The 19485-nt window shown below is 41.1% G+C and overlaps 1 protein-coding gene across 1 annotated transcript in view; it reads left to right on the plus strand.

The window, feature by feature from the left end:
- The window catches only part of mtbp (MDM2 binding protein), a 31959-nt gene that overhangs the window by 7747 nt on the left and 4727 nt on the right, over window positions 1-19485 (plus strand). Inside the window, exons 8-19 of the mRNA XM_069656937.1 lie at window positions 244-360; window positions 7880-7974; window positions 8146-8212; window positions 8564-8681; window positions 9027-9206; window positions 11280-11393; window positions 14386-14550; window positions 17417-17510; window positions 17598-17756; window positions 18226-18321; window positions 18465-18728; window positions 18844-19007. Of these exons, the coding sequence (XP_069513038.1) occupies window positions 244-360; window positions 7880-7974; window positions 8146-8212; window positions 8564-8681; window positions 9027-9206; window positions 11280-11393; window positions 14386-14550; window positions 17417-17510; window positions 17598-17756; window positions 18226-18321; window positions 18465-18728; window positions 18844-19007 (1633 nt within the window). The remainder of the gene's footprint in view (window positions 1-243; window positions 361-7879; window positions 7975-8145; window positions 8213-8563; window positions 8682-9026; window positions 9207-11279; window positions 11394-14385; window positions 14551-17416; window positions 17511-17597; window positions 17757-18225; window positions 18322-18464; window positions 18729-18843; window positions 19008-19485) is intronic.

Consider the following 19485-nt stretch of genomic DNA (forward strand, 5'->3'; position numbering starts at 1 on the left):
AAGCTGAATTCCTACAGGAATAAATGCCTGTCTGAGAACAACCACCATTACTTTACAGCTGTGCGGTGCAGAGCTATATGTGTGCAGGTGTGCCATGTGATAAAGCAAAGCGTGAGAATAAACCTTTGATTTAACGGCACAGCGAACAGAGTCAGGCCTGGGCTATGATTGTAATTAAATCGAAAGAATGAAATCACCTGCTGCTTTCTGACTTTTTCTCCTCTCTGTATGTTTTTCTCTCAGTATGTGTCGGAGCTCCGTTTCGATGGCTTTTCTCTGCGCTCTCCAGTGCAGCAGAAGTCAGAGCCCAGCCTTCTGCAGGCTCCGTACACCACTACAGACCACAAACTGCAGTCTGAGGTGAGTCCTCATGTCTTTAATGTACACTTTGACCTTTATTATTGTTGAACTTAACTCAAACCTCAGCTTAAGAGGTAACACTAAAATCCATCCCACCTCCATCAGTGACAGTTAATGTCTTACTGTTGCTTGGAGAACATAACTTTGGGTGCTTTCACACCTAAAGTCCGTTTGTTTGAATCAAAGACCAAATTGTTACAATGTTGCATTTTGCCTCGAGTTTGGTTTGTGTTCACACGGCAGCTTTTACCATCAGACCAAACGTTTTGATGCGCGAAGAAGCTGCTTTCTGATTGGTCAGAATTTCCATGTGGGAAAACTCCCCGAAGTAAACAAAGAGAGAAAAGAAGAAGAGAGAGAATGGCAGACTTTACTGTATTGTTTTTTTTACTTTAAAACAACATTATTCCACAGTTCGATCCACTCTCCTTTAGTTTTTCACTGAGCAGTTTGAACACCTCTGTATTGTTGTGCGTTTTGATAAGCATCTGTGAAAGCCCATATTTCTATTGGAGCCCTCACCTGTTGCTCCCTGACGTCTGTCCTCTACTCATCTTGCCGCCTGGCCGCACGTCTGTCTCTGCAAATGTCAACATCTGTTTACAACCCACAATGCACAGTGCTTTGGTTTGCTTCCTATATTAGGTCTTACTTTAAGTGATTATGTTCTCAACTGAATCGAACCGCAGTGTGGCTCATTTGGAAACAGACCGAGTCCCGTCTTTTCTAGCGGACCATGGTCCGGTGGTTTGGTCCGCATCAGAGTTTGAATGTTTGTTATCACCAATCCAAACGAACCGGACTTTCTGAGTAAAGTTCGAAAGTTCAGACCAAAGCTGTCAGGTGTGAAACCACCCTTTTAAAATAGCCTGTGGGCAATCTCGGATCCCATCAGCTATAGTCTGATGACAATACAGCCTCTGGGGACAATGGTGAACATGGCGGGCGTGTAGCCAACCGTTAGCGATAAACTTCCTCTTCCGCATGCTGCACTGTTTACAGAGAAAGAAACTATTTTTCTTGTGATTTACTTTAATTAAAGGCTCTTGCCTTTGTCAAAATTTCAACATCATGATGCAGATTTGTAAAAAGTAAAAATGAAGCTTTGTCAGGTCTGTCCTCAAGAGGAAAGAAAACTACTAAATGCTTATTTGTTGAACGGAGGTCGGATCATATCTGATGGCTTCGAGGAAGTTGGGAAATCTGTACTGGAAATCTGTTTCGTGATACAGCGTCAAGGAATTTATCTCAAGTTGAATTTTTGATGTAGAGCAGATTGTTAGCTGAACTTGCTTCAGATGTCTGTTTATAAAGATTGATAAGAAGCTAAATCATTAGATAGCCGCCAATGGGAACCGGGTTGTCATTACTGCGGGTTACATTCTGCCTGCTTTTGCTCTCCACACTGTTTTTCTTGCATATGCCGCAGCCTGCTGATATGTGATTGGTCAATATTACTCGGACTACAAGCGTAGTACAAACGGAAACCGGAACACTTGCCCCTTACAATCCAAATCTACATTTCTATGTAGAATCTGTAAATAGATATTAACCTGTGGGTAACCTGTGGAGGTATGAGTAGGACTCTGTTTTGTTTGAATGGTGCATACTGCTGCTTGTTTCACAGTTTAACGCTGTCAACCAGTTGGTGGTGGCAGTCACCTGAAATGCAGCTCAGATACTAGCAGACTGCAAGCAGGTAAAAAATGCAGAGTTTGAATTATTCTTAAATATTTCAAATTGTGGAAAACATTTGTTAAACCTCAAGATTACACACAGTGGATCAAAGATTCATATTTTCTGTTCACCTAAAACAACCCATATATCTGTGTCCATACTTGTTGTCTTTTTTCACAGGTATAGCTTAAAGCTAGCTGGCGGCAGTATGTAGGAAAAACATGTTCCCACTCTTAATCTGACATACACATCTCAGCTGGGTTGAATGTGGAGGAACAGCATTCAGTTGGCACAACAACAAATCGTTTTCAATCAATGACCAAAATCTGAGGTGCGAGCAGCGATTCAGAGGTCTGCAACCAGGCGAAGTCATCGCTGCATCTCATTTAACTATTCCAAACACCTCAGGCAGCCACATTTACGGGTTTCATTGGCAGTCAATAGCATTGTCGTTTCAAAAGTCAAATTGTTCGCCTCATTATTTCTTCATTCTTCTGCTCTGACAAAGACTTGTTCTGTAACATGCCCGCGGTGTGTCTCCACAGAACGAGCACAGAGTCTTCTGCCAGAGTGCTGTAGGCCCTGAACATGATCCAAATGTTGTCAGTGAGGAAATCTTGTTTGTAAAAAATTAAATGTTTTTAACACAGTTCTTACCTGCAGCTTGAAATAAGACTGTGATAGTCTCATGTGTGTGTCCATGTTCTTCATCTTTAGGGACTGTTTTGATTGACAGGATGTTCAGAGCATTATGGCTGAACCTTTTCTTTTAACCCCAGTTAACCCTCATTTTACCTTCAAGCTGAAGAGCTGAACGCGCTGCACACACTCCCATCTCCTAATGATTTCTGGTGGCTTGAAGGAGATGAGTTCAAACGGGTCACTTCCTGGTTATTCTTTAATCACATGGAGGAACAAGTGACAGAAGGGCCATCACGGATAAATCGAATGTATTTATGCCAAATGACTGCAGACTTCTTTATCTCGATGACCTTGTTGTCAGAAAATTGTATTCAAATATAGATTTGCCGTCTCATAAAGGGCAATAGTCATGTGTTACTCAGTGCTGTCTAAACTGGCCAAAAATCCTGTTCGTTTATTCCTTCTAAAAAAACACCGAAGTTCGAACTATTCGAATATCAGTTTTTGTGCGATATGTCCACTAGAGGGCACAACAATACAACGCAAGACAAACTTGCAAAGATATTTTTTTAAACATAAACATGCCTTTTTAAAACATCAACATACGCTTCCTACACCTTGCAAAATAAACAATTAGTTGATTACAGTAGAACAGCGCTCCGAGCGAGCTGTGACAGGTAGATTTATTTAACATAAACATGTCAAATCAAAATACCTACACCTGTCTGTTACGCTGGGGGTGAGAATCTCTCTCTCTGACCGGGCTGGGATTTGAGTTCTCCCCCACCATTACCACACGTCACACGGTTGTTATATTATTATATGTATTAGCTTGTTTCAGCTAAACTAAAGTTAATGATTAACATATAAAATGACTTTGTGATGCATTCAAAGCTGCTCCGTAACCAAGAGTGCGCGCGAGGACATACGAGAACACGCCAGAGATCGCACGACAGTGCGGATTTTTTTCACATTGAATATAAATTTTAATAAATGAATATCCATTTTTAATACAATTCGGTTATATATTCAAATTTAGAATATTCGTCGACAGCCCTAGTGTTACTTCCTAAGCCAACCATAATTAACATTTTTGACACATTTATGTTTCAGTTCCCTCAGTTTGGATAAACTGTAACAATTCTGAAATGTTTCTACAACTTAGTTGATAAAATCCCAGAAAAAGGTTAAGCCCTCTTTGGCATCTTGACGAGTTGGCTGACCAACAGTCCAGAAACAAAAGATATTCAGTTAACAATAATATGAAATGGAGAAAAGCTGCAGATCCTCACAATAGAGAAGCTAGGACATGGACAATTTCAGCTCCATTTGTAGCCTCGCTCTAATGAAGCCCCTTTTACACCGCCAGTTCAAGGCAGGATCATTACGCCTCTGTTACGTTTCATCTTCTCAGTAGAACGCACGGAGCCGGAATAGTGGGTTGAAGTCGTTCCCCCTCAGAGCCGACATCGGTGGTAGTAACAGAGGCGAAACGGCATAAGTGTAAACACTGGAGCCAGCAGGGCGGAACAGCGCCGTGTGTGTGTGCGTGTGAAGACTGCACACGCGTTTTGCTTCCACGACGCTGGAATGCCATGAAAAAAACACACACTGGAGCGGCTTTACACTGGCATTGCTTGGTCCAAAGTAAGGTGGCAAAAGCAGTATGTTGACGGAGCTTTGTTACAGCGCTGTTGCGGAAGAACTATGTAAAAAGGACCATAGACTCCTTGTCTTTTTGCTTGATAAATCACTTAAACACAATCAAAGAAGTGTTTGTTGACTGACTAATCAATTAGTCAACTAATAGTTTAAGTTCTATATTGTAAAATACATTTGAATGGTTTTCCTGATTTTGTTTTAATTGTTACTATAACATGCTACAACAGTTAGCTATCAGGCTGTATTGTGTGTTTGTGATGGTTGTGTGCAGTGTAAAAGTTGTGTACGTGTGTATGCTGGACTCTGTGTGAGACCGCCTCTTATATAACAGTTGGTGTAGTGCAGTTCTCTAATGAGTATTATATGTAGATTAATATCCATAACATTAAACCACACACACCCTAGAATGTATGGCTTAATGTCATATAGCTTATAGTGCACATGCACACATCACACAGGCAGCCTTTATTGGCATTAATAGCATTAACAGTGAAGACATAAGGACGGCTGTTGTACACGCTACAGAAATAAAATAATTGATTCTTCTGGCTCCAGTCCTGATAAAGAAGGATTGTTTTACATTTGATAATGTTTAACATCTATCCTCACCATTGTCTTCTGTGTGAGTTTGTGTCTGACAACAGATAGTGTGTGTGTGTGTGTGTGTGTGTGTGTGTGTGTGTGTGTGTGTGTGTGTGTGTGTGTGTGTGTGTGTGTGTGTGTGTGTGTGTGTGTGTGTGTGTGTGTGTGTGTGTGTGTGTGTGTGTGTGTGTGTGTGTGTGTGTGTGTGTGTGTGCGTGCGCTACTCATTACACGTCTTTGGAGACTGAGACGGTGTGTCTGTGGTTGTATGTGTGTTTGTGTTGTGTTTGCGTGGGTGTGATCTCATCAGATCCCTGTACAAAGAAGCAGATGGCGGTGATTGTCTTGGCACACACAAAAAAAACAACTCTGAGGAGAACAAAACTATCACATCTCCACACTGCTGGGATAAGCGACTGTGAAATGACTTGCACTCACACACACACACACACAAATCATCCACAATCTAAAGTATACTCAGACAAAAACTCTCAGGCCTCCTGACTCTCAGACGTAACTGTCGAGATAAACACTAAGCCTAACCTCAGCGTGCGGGGAGGCCACGCTGTGCTGGGTAAGCATCAAAGCTGAAGTGCTTGTTTAACGTAATGCTTACCAAAACACTGCACGTTAAATATGACCTGCAAGCAAACATGTAGATTAACTGGCATGTGAATATCTGTCATATTTTTGATGTTGTTGTCATTACTATATATCAAAGTTTATGTAGATCTTGTGTATGGATATTTATGTAAGGGATAATGTATAGTGAGAGGTTGTTATCCACGTCTTTGAACACTGCTGTATCCTGTACTGTGTTCTGTTTAATGTTTACTTCAAGTGCCGTCTTCTTTTTTGTCGTAGCCTTCAGTTTTTGCATCGTTTAACCTTTATCGCTGTTTTCATCTCTTCCTTTCCTCTGCAAACAGACCAACGTCAAATTTACCGGACTTCTTTCGGCGGATTGATATGATTACAGTTAGTCCTCTGAGTTGTGTGATTGGAGTCGCATCCCTAGCAACGGTCTGTTAACAAGAAATAAAAGACCTCGGAATGCCGTAATTCACCATTCAGAACCAAGTATTTAACACAGCCGTGTAATAATATAATATATGGCCTTAAAAACCCTGTTGTCCCAACTCTAGTGTGCATTCTTCTTACACATTTAATCATATAAAAGAAATTCCCCTGTATCGTGTTACCGTCACCTTTTTTATTCTTTGAACTTTATTCTCCAGGGAGCTGCATATGAGAACAACTTTGTTCTCTTCCACTTGTACACAGATCTGCTGCCCCACAGCCTTTGTTGACATTTAGTCTCTTGGAGTTGCTTAAAAGCACCTGAACCGTGTTTGTCAAAGGACCGAAACAGCTTCACACTGCGCTTTCTTTTTGGGGTTTTAAACTTCTGGTCACAAAATACGCATTCAAACACTTAGCCTCAGAACCTGCAGTAACACTCAGTCATCAGTCTGTCACTGCTGGAAGCTTCCTCTGTTTTATTTCTTCTCTTTTTTACGCAAATTGCAACAACTACTGTATTTGTTGATGCCTAATCTCTTGAGGCTTCACAAAGCACTTTATGTGTAACGCAACTTAACTGATGTGTTTTTTTGTAGGCATAGAAATCTGAGCTTTCTGTAGTATTTATGAAAATAGACCCAGTGTTGGTCAGTGAAGTGCCTTCACAGCAGCCTCTTGTATGTGAATGACTGATACACAGTGTAACACAACAATAAACTGCTAATGAGTGGCACTTACTGCTCAACGCAGCGCAGCTATTCACAGGGAAGTACATGAGACAAAATAACAGCAATCTATTTACAAGGAATGAATAAGGATGATGTGTAAAAATGCCCCTTCAATATAAAAAACAGCATCAGAAAATAAAGTCCCTTTTGGAGTGATTACATGTTGAATATCCTGCGTAAACATACACAAACATTTTATTCACAGACATTTGCTGTTTAAAACCTTTACATATGGTTTCAAGTAATTACGACAATTTAATATTTAAAGTCTTAATGATCTGTGTGAATCTTCAGTCGTTTGGACAAGAGGGTGATAAAGTTTCCTGACTTACCAGTGAAGCTGTGAATTCATCCCGAGTTCGTTAAAATCCTCAGCTGCTCTTCGTCCATAGGAGTCTATCAGAAATGGGTCATTCTTCGTTTCTAATCAATAAATTATGCGGTTGAGATTTCGGGCTCTCCTTGGTATTCTTGTAATTTTCTGTGTATGCAAATGGCCTGTTATTCCATGTGACCACTGATTTATATATTATTGATTTCCCACTACATAATGAGCTCATTAGGTAAGTAGGGCAGCTGCTGACTGTTGAAGTTTGACCTACAATGGTTAACAAAGTGCAACGGATTCCTGAGGTCATTTGGTGTGTTGTAGGTGGTTGGTGTAATGTGTTTAATGCTGAAACAATAATTTGACATCTAATTTAAAGTCCTAAAGTCCTTACTATTTATAGTAACCTATTTATAGTAACTTACAACTAACACATTTTCATAGTGAGTTTCTTTTCTTCGAAAGCATCCTCGGTCATCCTCACAGCCACTTGAACAAGTCTGCCCGGAATCTGGGCGTCATAATTGACGACCAGCTTAACCTTTAAGGTTCCCGTGGCCTCGATTGCGCGGCCATGACGATTTGCCCTGTACGACATCAGGAAGATCCAACCCCATCTCTCAGAGCATGCAACGCAACTGCTGGCTCTACAGGCTCTCGTGATATCACGCATTGACTACTACAACTCCCTACTGGCAGGCACCTGGTACTCCCATCACAAAAGGGCCCGAAGTCACTAGCTAGATTCTTACTGGTCAGGGTTCAGTATCTGGCTCAAGGACACTTAAGTAGTATGTTCACTGTCTTTGTTTTTGTTGTTTTTCTCTCATTAAACACCCTCTGTCTGTCCGTCTGTCTGTCTGTTCTGTGTTTGCAGGTCTTCCATTACTACGCACCGGTTTTAGACCTGGTCCAGTTGGTTAATCTATCGGACCTGCCAAGCTTCCTGATGTCCAACACCCAGTTTGAACTGTATCCTCATTTGTGTGGGTTTCTTGGGAACAAATATTAAACACAATTTATTTATTTTTTTATCCACACATACAGGTTTTAATACTCTATTGATTCCACAGATGTTATATAATGCAGTTTCGACACCTTGCCTTCTCAACACTGTTTTGCTCCTTTATAAACAACACACAGGAGCCTTTCTGGGAAGTCAATGAAAGCTAAACTTCTGTTGGATCAGCTGAGGTCACTGCGCGGAAAGGTACCAGCCTCTGATCTCTTCCCTTATATATGCAAATCTTAGGGGGGAAAACAGTCAGTAGAACTTTGTTTCCCATTAAGTAAAAAAGTACATTTATTCCATTTAGACTTATAAAGGGAATTGGTTTACTTTACTCTCCACAAGAACTATACTAATCCATGTTATTCAAGTATGGTTATATGCGTATCACACGCGTGCAGGGCAATCAAGGAAAAGAAGACAAGCCTGCACTTACTGCTACAAAAATGAAGACCATTGTGCCAAAACGTTGTAGCAGTAAGTGTGCAGGCTTGTCTTCTTTTTCTTGCTACTGTGTATGTTTATCCTTATATACTGTGTGTCTGTCTGAAGGTTGGAGCGTTGTTCAGCTTGTCCTGTATAATCACCCCCGTCGCCCAGCCTGCAGCCAGCGTGCTCAGCTCCCAGCGCTGGAGAGAGTCTATAGCCAGGAGACCAAAGTCCTTACCTGGTAAGACTGTTTTCTCTTTTAATGTAAAGTCCTTTCTTTTTTTATGGATGACCATTATGCAACAGCAGAGAGGAGCTGTGTCAATTTTGTGGGTTTAAAGTTGGTAATTAGGACTTGAATGATACAGATAATAAAGCCTTACTTTTGGGAAACGGATTGGAGGTGGAACTCGATCCATTGGTCTCTGAGTATGATTAGAAATGTATGAATAAAATAATCACAATATAAAATGTAAAATTAATAAAACAAGTCGATTTAATTAAGCAAGTTTGTAAAATATGAAAAGCTAAAGTTCCTAGCTGTCACTCTGAGTGTAATCCATTTTCTTCTGCCTGCTCCCTGCAGTCCCTGATGTGGAGGTGAAAGGTGAGAGCGCTCACTACTTCCTGTTAGTCCAGGGCTCTGATGACGGCGACTGTGGATCCTGCAGGGTCAGGATGTTGCACTCAGACAGCCAAATCAATGGAGCGGCTGCCATGGCAACTGTCTCCGGGTTGCTGAGAGAGAAGTCTCTGTCATCATCAGGTATATTATGTTTTCATGTTCATACCGGAGTGTGTGTGTTTGTGTATGTGCGTCACGGCCACTGCTGAGTGCTCCAGCGTCGCTATACTTTGCTAAACCCTTAGGTCGCAGAACCTCAGACCTTATAATCTGTTTGAGGGACAGAAAGAGACAGACAAAAAACTTTTAAAAAATGGATCATGTCTTTTCCTGATGTTATGCTGCAGGGTTTTTATGCCTCCACGTTTGTGACAGCCTTTCCCGAGGCATTATGTCTGTCCGTCCTTCTCTCCTCGTGTACTTGTGAAAGTAAAATTTCAGGAACGCCTGGAGGTAAAATCTTTGAAATTTGCACAAAAGTCCACATGAATGTTACCTCATGTCTGTCCCTCTCTAGTAAACCTCATATCAAAGAAAAGTCTGGAAGGCATTTCAGGCCTTTTTTTAAGCGTCTGAGAGAACAAAATCATCAGCCATTAATTATTGCACAATCGTCCCTCAGCCTTCTCCTCCTGTACCTTTTTGAATTTGGTTGTTGTGCAGAGAGTTTCTTTTTTAAAACCTGTATTGGTTTATTTTCCTCTAATTTGCCATCATTAGCCAATTAGCAGCTTGGGCTTGCAGTATATCCATAAACATACAGACATCTATTTCTGGATAAGACTTAAAAACAACGTGATTCTCTTAGAAGAAAGAGTAGAATAAGAAATTTTGATGCTCAGGATTTTAAAAGTACCTTAATTGTCTCCATGAGCTGCGTGTCACAGCCGCTGCTTCAGCTCTCCTGCTGATCCAAACTACGATAACACCAGCATGCTTCTGACCCGTTCACCTCACAACAGTATCTTTGTCTCTCACTCCACCCCTCCTGTGGAGAAGCGCTTCACAGTCTGTGCTCTAATAAACAATTAACGAGCACTCATTTAATAACATTTGGAGGTTTGGGAACATGTAGCAGCCCTTCAAGTGCCGCTTTGCTTTTAAAGCAGCTCCTCGGCGTGATTGAAGTAGAAGCTCTTCTAGCTTCGGTTACACACATTGAAGGGTTGTCATTTCTCATCAGACGCAAACAGGGCTTCATCTCTTTGTTTTTTGCCGTTTTTTCCTGCGACTTCAACACTTCCCCTTCGTTTGTCTCCTCTTTCGCAGCACTGGAGAGTTGTGACTGTTCTGTTCAAGGTTTCCTCATCTTTGGGGGAAAATCAATGAGAGAAGAAAAGAGTGAGAAAGGGTATTCAAGGGACAGACTGACTGACAGAGAGAGATGAGAGGAGGAAGGTGTAAATGTATAGGTGGGCAGGGTGAGAACTGGATGGATGATTGATCAGAAAACCTTGGCTGGTAATGGCTGACTAGAAGAACAAACATGTTTGTTTCGCTCCCTGAAACTAAATCGTCCTCCCCTATGAAAGTCCTTCATTGTTCTTGGGCTTTATATGATATTCAGGAGACCGACTGTGGTGTTTCCTCCTGAGAGTTCCTGCTCTTGTTAACATTTTATTCAACCTTCAGGAGACATTTCTGAAATACCTTTTAAATGCACAGCCAGCCTGTGAGCGGTGCCCTAACAGCTGCACTGACACAGCATGAACACAGAACAGTTTTCAACACAAGTGAAAGTGTTAAAACGCTCACCTGAGGGTTTTTGCACCTGAACAAAAGCATAAAATATCAATATACCTTTGTGTGCAACGCTAGCATAAGGTTGTCTATATTGCCAGAACAAAATGTTTGCTGTATTTTAATAACAGCTATTTCAGGTTAATCTTTCGGTTAGAGTTTATTAATCAAGTGCTTTTCAATATTTTTCGCTTATGACACCTTAAAGATTAATATTTTTCTCACTTTAATACTTTGTTTTGGACCTGAAAAGGGTAAAAGCATCACTTTGATACAAGTAACAACAGAATCGAAGCAGAAGGGGCAGAGAAATCCTGACTTTTAGTTGCTATTGTGGGTCAATCTCAAAAATACTGCCTCCTTCAGCCCTCCTAATGCAACATAACAGTGTCTTTCTTTAGACGTGTCTGTTAGATCCCCACAACCAATCATTCTCTCTTTTTTTCATTCACTACTTTCTGTCTCTTTGAAAAGGAGGAGCTGCTGGCAGCATCCTCTGCCCCCTGCCTTGTCTCCAAGGAGACAGCCTGCTGAGGAGAGAGCGGAAGGTGACCCAGGTCCAGACACTCGTACTCAAAGAATATCTCAGTAAGTACGGCATTTAGAGAGCTGCTGAAATAGAAAGACGAACACAGTTCTCGGAAGAGAAAAGATGGTGGTGAACTTTGTGTAGACCCTGCAGAAGACGGTTACACGCTGTTGTAGTAAAACAGGTTTTGTCCCCATATTAGTTGTTTTTTAGAGAAACAGTGTACCCACAATAATAACCAAGAACAGGCGTCAGAACAGCATCTTGAGCTCCCTCAGATTATGTCAGGTATGTGTCCAAAGCAGGAGCATCAGTAGTTGGACATTGTTGGATGATTTAAAAGTCAAAGATTTTTTTGTTGATTTAAAGAAACATTCACATAAACATAAACTCAGAGTGCACTGCACAATGTTTAGCCAAACGTTTAATAGTCTGATCAGGATAATTTGAAAAGGATGTGTTGGTCTAATGTCATTGACACCCACACTGACCCTGAAGATGGCTGCTGGCTCACATCCTTCTTTAATTAGTCTTTTTCACCATCTTCATGTTGCCCAGACTGACACAGCCACTCTGACCTCATGTCAAGTCTTCAAGTCTTCATGGTTCTGGGGACCAAGAAACTGTAACATTTGCAAAGCCAAGAAAAGGAGAACTTATTATTTCATTTGGTTAATGGCTCATCTCTTAAGAAACATGAAATAAGAATGTTTGCATTATTATGACCTATCTATCTAATTAAGGATACGTTTAATACAGGATTGTTGTTTAGTCAATTTATACAAACTGTTGCAGCTATTATGATAATTCATTCTTTATTTTGGTTCAAACAAAAATGCCAAATATTTGCTGCTTCCATCTTGTTAAAGTAATAATCTCGAAGATGTTCATTGAAATAAATGTCTGTTAAGTCACTATCGCCAAATGAGGTAACACAATGGTGATTGAGCCTATGGCCCACTGATGAAAGCCTTAGCATTTGCAGAATTACAGACTGGGTGTCTGGTGCAACTTTTGCGGAAAAAATCACAAGTGGCGCCCAGTTAGTGACACGTTTTCCATCACCCAGCAGTGGTTGGTCTGCCAGAGAGGGTAGGTGGAGCTAAGCGGCTGCTTTTTCCGGTCTCTGCAAGTGTTGCGAGTAAACAGTAATCTACTATGGCTGAACAAACAAAGAAAAGATCGATGACTACAGATACAACTTCAACAATAAGTGAAAATCCAAAGAAAAAGAAACAAATTCGACACTCAGATGAAGGCAAACAGTCTAAAAAGGAAAGAGACCGTCAGCGAGGAAAATCAAGAGTTGCAACCGGAGCCAACCGTGGACGTCACACATGCAACACTGTCTGGTTATCTGGGAAATGTGCTCCCACAATTACCGTTTATCACCAGAGGTGCTGCCAAAGAGAACGAAACTGAGATTTTTGAGATTATAACTTTAAATTTAAAGATTTGCTGCTTTCCTCTGTTATATATAACAACAAGATTATCGGTAAATTCTGGTTAAGAAATGCTGGTTGGATGAAAAAAGTAGTAAAATCAGACCAACAATGTGCTTTTATACTTTAGTCACTGGCTATATGGCATTTATTCACCTGCTGGTAGAGAAAAATGTCCTCAGTGTTTATTCAGAATACAAATGCTTTTGAGATCAATTGTCAGTCTTTAAGATGAGTAATTACACCTGAGAAAACAAAAACAAATGGATGAAAGAGAAGTATCCTCTGTCGTGGGGCCACTCTGAGATTCTTGAACTGTCATCTGTTACTCTCAGCTCTCTCCAGCCCTCTGCACAGGCTGCTGCACAGTGAGACTGTTGAAATATCATTATTTTACAGACGCACATAAAGTCCCCTTGGCAAGCAAAGATAGCGAAACAGCAGTGGAGTGCAGCCAGATTAAAGGAAGCGGAGTGAAATTCTTCAGACTTGAGGAAAACTAATATGGCTGTTTCTTTGAAAGCCGAGAGCAGAATGAAGAGTCCCGAAAAGACCACAGACCTTAATGAATTCATCGCAGGATATTCTGACTCTGCATTTATCTGGGAAAAGTTAGAAGTACTGTTGGAAGTCTTAAAGATTGTGTGGAATGTGTGTGTAGTATGCAAGAAAGTATGTGAGTTTATGCATGTGTGTGTACTCAGGACTTCTTTATCATTTTTTTCACTCTCAATTGCTCCCTGAACTTTTTCTGATGTAGCTTGAAACATTTTTAAAATGCCCTTTCACACCTAGCAAAAAGCAAAAGTGCAGATATTTGACTGATATAATAAGGGTCTACTCTGTACTTTCTCAGCTAATAATTCAAAGTGTCACCTTTCAGGGGGCAGCACTATAAAAATGTTAAACATGCTAAAGTAATAGGGACATTAAGTCCTAAAATAATTACATTTGACAGGTACATAAGCTACATAACTTAGGGAGAAAAAAATCTTTCATTTTCATCTTTGCCATTATGATTTTTTCTTAAAAGTACAACTGCTTCCTTAAAGTCTTTGTCACCCAGTGGGGCCACACCAGAGAGGAGCACTATCTCCTTTAAATAATGCACGACAAAACCAGAACTAACCAGAACTAAAAAAGTTGCACTCTCTCGCTCACTGTGCAGAACAAGTCCACAAGAACACTGCGGGAGAGGAGAGAAGTGCATTGTTTCTTTCTTTGCCATTCTTGTGCGACTAGCTTGCTAATTTAAGCTTCTCATGTGTAGAAGTGCAGAGGCAGGCTGTAGACAGATAGCGTGACAGGTAGGTAGGACATCCAAACATATTACTTTGTCCGAATGAATTGGTTGGACGGACTTATCACAGGTCTGTAACAGCCACATTTACCAGACTTTTTTTCTTTTGTTAGATTATATGATTTTTGTCCGGATGTTCAGACAATTACTACAAATGTAATAAAAATTGCCTGTTGAATAAATTGGCTAGTTTAAAGTCAAAAGAACACAGAAGCTAAAATCCTGTAGCACACAGTTCACACAGGAGCGAAAAACTAAACCTGAGATGTTGGAATAAAAACCAGCCTCTGTTTGTGTGTTTGTGTGCAGGACAGAAAGAAGAAGCATCCGCCTCAACCTCGATACCTGTCAATGACTTGAAGGAGATTCTGAATCTTGCCAGGGAACAATATCTGAAGATGATTGACTCCAAGCTGCCTTCTGTTGCCACCTGTCTGACAGACGAGCAGGAGAGCACTGCGACCAGCAACTCAGGTACGGACAGTATTTTGACATATATTCAAATTTTATTTTTCTTAGTTCTGATCAATGTTTGAAATCGTTAAAGTGAGGTTTGATTTCAGTCTTCGTTAGAGTTAAAACATTATTAACATTGTGTGATTACGGTTTATTTGCTCAGGCTATAAACTTTCAAGAGGGTAATGTTTATGGCCTGTAATTGATCTGCCAATTTAAAGATATACAACATGAATGTAATGGTGAGCTAAAGAAATCTCACAGAACAACCTTCATCAAGGAAACTGATGTCTGTTCCCCTGGTTACCACATTGCATGTTTATACCTGTGCATTGTTACGCAGTAGTGCTTCAGTATTCTGTTGCTGCACACTTACAGGATCATAGCACAGTTTTAGGAACACTAGAAAACAATGCCAGCTAATAATATGTTAATAGATTTGAAGAAATAAATCGAGTCCCAGCCTGCAGCTAGAGCTAAATGTGCACAGTGAGGGTGGCAATGTTTTAGAAATGAAGCTGTGGGGCTAAAAGACCTACACGTCGAGCAGTTTTTATGCCATAAGTGCTGCGACATTACTTGCCAATTGTTTTGTTCTACACAACAATGTCTGACATAATGTTTATTGAGTAATTATATGAAAATAGATAGGGAGAAACAGCACTTTAATCAGTTAAAGTACTTGTTTTATTCTCTCTTATCGTCGTGTGATGTCCTCCTGATTTCATGTTCTGGACCATTTACATATTCAGCTCTCCAGGACATCACATAAAGGATGTATCTGAATATTTTCAGAGGTGAGACAGATGAGTGTAAACATGCAGAGACACGCAGACTAAGGTTTTTGCATTATCCGTGCCCACCCTCTGATGTGGAGATGTCATTTACATCAATAAACAGCTCCTGCGATCCATTAGTCTGTGTATCTGCAGCGCCTAAAGGTGTGAATGACTTTGTGTGGGCTGTCAAACCGCTGGCGGAGTGATTCACTCTCTTCATGTAACACACTTATAACCTCGGGCCATCACTGTGAAACTCTCTGAAACTCCTTCCTCACGTCAGCAAACCTGCTGCGTACAGTTTGATCACATCCTGTCCTGTTGTTAGAAAACATACAGTCTGTCTGTTCAAACACAGGAAAAGTGCAGAGTGGTGATATTATAGATACTATAGGGATGTAATCGGTTCAGGTCTGCCAGGAGTTCAGTGTGTTGACCTGGCTCAGGTGCCAACCGCTCACACAGTACATCGTGCTCGTGTTTCCTAATGTTTGCCTTTGTACTAGTTTCGTCACTGCACATACTATCTAGTATTTAATGCCACTTAGAGCTGCAACGATTAGTCGATTAACAGTTTAGTCCTTCGATTATTTGAACAATTTATACATCGTTTTAGTCACTTTTTTTCAATCTCAGAACCCATCAGCTATCATCTGACAACGATACAGCCTCTGGGGACTACGGCGAACACGTTGGGCATGTCTGGTTTAGCCAGCAGTTAGCGAAAAACAACTTCCAGCCAGGACGCTGCATTGTTTACAGTATTAGTAGTAGTAGTAGTAGTAGCAGTAGTTAAGAACTTGAGAAGTGACAGTGTATTCAGATCAAAAGTGAAGCATAACATCCCCCGTTCATCTGTTTCTAGTCTGTGAGTCTCAGTTTCACTGTCAATAGTAAGTTACACAGAGGCTGCATTCTGGCTAACTACAGCGGTATGAACCCGAGAAAGAATCTTGTGATTTACTTCAACTAACGGGTCTGAAGTTTGCTGAAATTTCAACATCAGGATGCAGATTAGTAAAAAGTAAAAATGGAGCTTTGTCAGGTCTGTCCTCAAGAGGAGAAGAAAACTTTTAAAATGCTCGTTTGTTGAACGGAGGTCGGATCGGTCATTTCTGATGCATTCGAGGAAGTCGAGAAATCTGAACGCTGAACGGCTTTTGTGACACAGCATCAAGGGAATTTGTCTCAAGTTGAATTTTGGATCTAGAGCAGATTGTTAGCTGTTAGCATGCAGATGGTAAATCATTGTCAGATGACTCTGATGGAGCCGGGATGTCATTACGTCTGATTACGTTCCTCCTGCTTTTGCTCTCCACACGGACTGTTTTTCCTGCGTACACCGCAGCCTGCTGATATTTGATTGATCAATACTTCCCGTACAAAAAATCCACACGTTCTACATTTTTATGTAGAATCTGTAAACAGAGATTCCTTTTTTTAAACTTCCTGGCACCACCTTCTTAAAAGTCACGTCTCACTGATTTTCTTCCATTTTATTAAAAGGAACAGTCTTTTTTTTTCGGACTGCTGGTTAAACAAGAGAAACTATTTGAAGACGTCAGATTTTTTTTAGATGCTATATACTAAATTATGAATCAATTAAACCAAAAGTAATAGTTAGATTTATCGATAATTAAAGTCATTGTTAGTCACAGCTCATATGCCTCCTCAGTGTTAAACTTTTGTTTCCTTCAAGACAGCTGTGAGCTCTAGCTTATGGATTTAGCTGCAGTATTATACAGAACATCTGAGGCTTGGAGTTTTCAAGCACGCCCATATCAGACAGCTTTATACACTATTAAGTATCTTTCTTTCTTTTCAGACTTGAAGGCTTATTTAGAAGTAAACAGATTTTCGAGGATGGTGTACTTTTGTGTGCATAGATGCTCCATAATCTGTAGAACTTGTGACTACAGTTTTGATGCAAATCAACCTATTAAATACAAATGTTCAGACACTGTTATAGTCATACTTGAAATCACTGCCTCGCAGAGCAGACACATGTTTAATATGAGATGCGTATTGAGAGATGGTGATGCTTGAATACAGTGGAAATGCTCATTCTGTACCAGATATTTAGCTTGGTTGTTTTGTCATTGTAGGTTTCCCGACAGTTTCTGACCTGCAGGCTGACTGGCCTGAGAGGAGCGTCCTCCACAACATAGAGAACCTGCAGAGGAGACGCCAGAAGAGGAGGTAAAGGAGTTTTTAATAGACATACGACAACTCTGTGTTCCTGACTGTTTGATCTACAGTGTGTGTGTGTGTGTTTGTGTGTCTCAGATTGGGTCTGTTGGGTCCAGGCTCCACTGACAGTCTGCTCGGCCCTAAAGACGGTCAAAAGGCCTCGGTGGCTTTACTGGACGCCAAAGAACTTCTGAAACACTTCACCTCTGACGGTCTGCCCTCCGGAGAGCTGCATCCTCTGCCTATCAACAGAGGGTAGGCCCAGTCATCTTCAATGCTAAGAAGCATCTTCACATAAACTTCCAAAGGATTACCAGCATGAGTGTCAGACACAAAGATGATGAAGACAAACGACTATAAAAACAGAGAATCACACAAACTTTACTGACAGATAAAAAGTATCGGTGTTGTTTCAGGACGGTTCTGATGGACAAACCGTTAATAAGGCCATAATGAGGATTTAATTACGCTCATTAGCCTGCCACGGGGAGCTTACAACCTTCCTCGAAAAATTATGGAGTTCAGATGAAAAAAACATCCAGGGGCAGAGCTGTCATCAATTAGTGCTAATAATTCTGTCAGGCTGACCTGAGTGTGTGTTTAATGAGTGTGATTTGTATTTGTGTGTTAATTTGGAGACAGTTGCATTGATTTCCTCTGACTTACTGTTTACTTCTCCCCTCTCTCTCTCTCTCTCTCTCTCTCTCTCTCTCTCCTTGTCCAGTAATAATGTGTTTCAGTTGTCTCCAGACCTTTCTCCCGGGAGAGTCAGCCTGATGCCCTTTAACAAAGCCTCAGCCTCACATTACCATGGCATAGAGTAAGAATCTGCTCGCAATGCAGCCACTATTCAGTAACTTGTATTTCACTGTATATATACTCTATAATAAGAGGTAAGAGCTCAGACAGTAACCACCCCCATCAGTCCCCATTATCTCTTTTATTTCTCATCTATTTATTAAGGTTCTGCCTGGACAACCAGCGGTCCCTGGACCGGGATCAGGCCTTTGTGAAACTTCAGTCCCGTCTGATTCGGTACGAGACCCAAACCACCTGCTCCAAAGAGCCCTGCGCCCTCCCCTTTGCCCTCAGCCCCGCCCCCTCCCCTGCTGTGATATCAGAACCAGGAAGTGTTCCTGACGGAGAGACTCTGCAAAACGCTGACGTGGCACGACTCAAGCGCAGGTCGTGGGACACGGACGTTATCGGAGGGTATCCTCGCAAGAGGTAGGAGAGCGTGTGCGTATGAATGGGTGGATTCATTGATGAGTGGACGACTGAATGATCTTTGGGTTGTAGTATGTGTAGCATGTCCATGTTTATGACTCTGTGTTTGATCCAGGCTGGTGAAGTCAGAGAGCAGCGACTCCCTCTGCTCTCAGAGCAGCGGCAGCAGTGGGACACACCCAGCCGTTCGGTCTTTACGACAACAGCCGAGCAGATCTCAGTCCACCTCCTCCACCATCAGCCCCTCTTCTACGTCAGCAGCAAGACGGACGTCCTCAGGTAAAGTAACATCACTCAACCTAAAAGTAAAGTGGATTACTAATCCCGCTTTACAGCCTGTACTTCCTTCTGAGTCATGTCATCAGTGCTTACTATAAATGATAAGACTCTCTTATTGTCAGATCTACTTCCTCTTTGTGCATGAATCCAACATGTTTTAATGTGTGTGTGTGGAGGTGCTAATAACACACCTGATGTGGAAAAATTGAACCCAAAATGTATTCATTAGCTGCTTTCACAACATATTAATATCACCATATACATAATGAAATACTGTATGTTATGGTTTATTTTAGAGGCCTTCAATCTGAACTGAAGTGTGATTCCAAGTTTCCAATCAGGTTATCCAATTATCACCTCCAAGCCTCTTATATTAGAGAGGACTTGCAAATTATCTTTTTCTTTTATTCAGTGCACGCTCACTGCCATTGTTGTTCATCATTTGCAGAAAATTGAATTTATTCTTCTGACACTGGAA

This window comes from Semicossyphus pulcher, unplaced genomic scaffold, assembly GCF_022749685.1.
Source record: "Semicossyphus pulcher isolate SPU_LCO1_2020_fin unplaced genomic scaffold, fSemPul1.0.p SCAF_9, whole genome shotgun sequence".
NCBI classification, from domain to species: domain Eukaryota; kingdom Metazoa; phylum Chordata; class Actinopteri; order Labriformes; family Labridae; genus Semicossyphus; species Semicossyphus pulcher.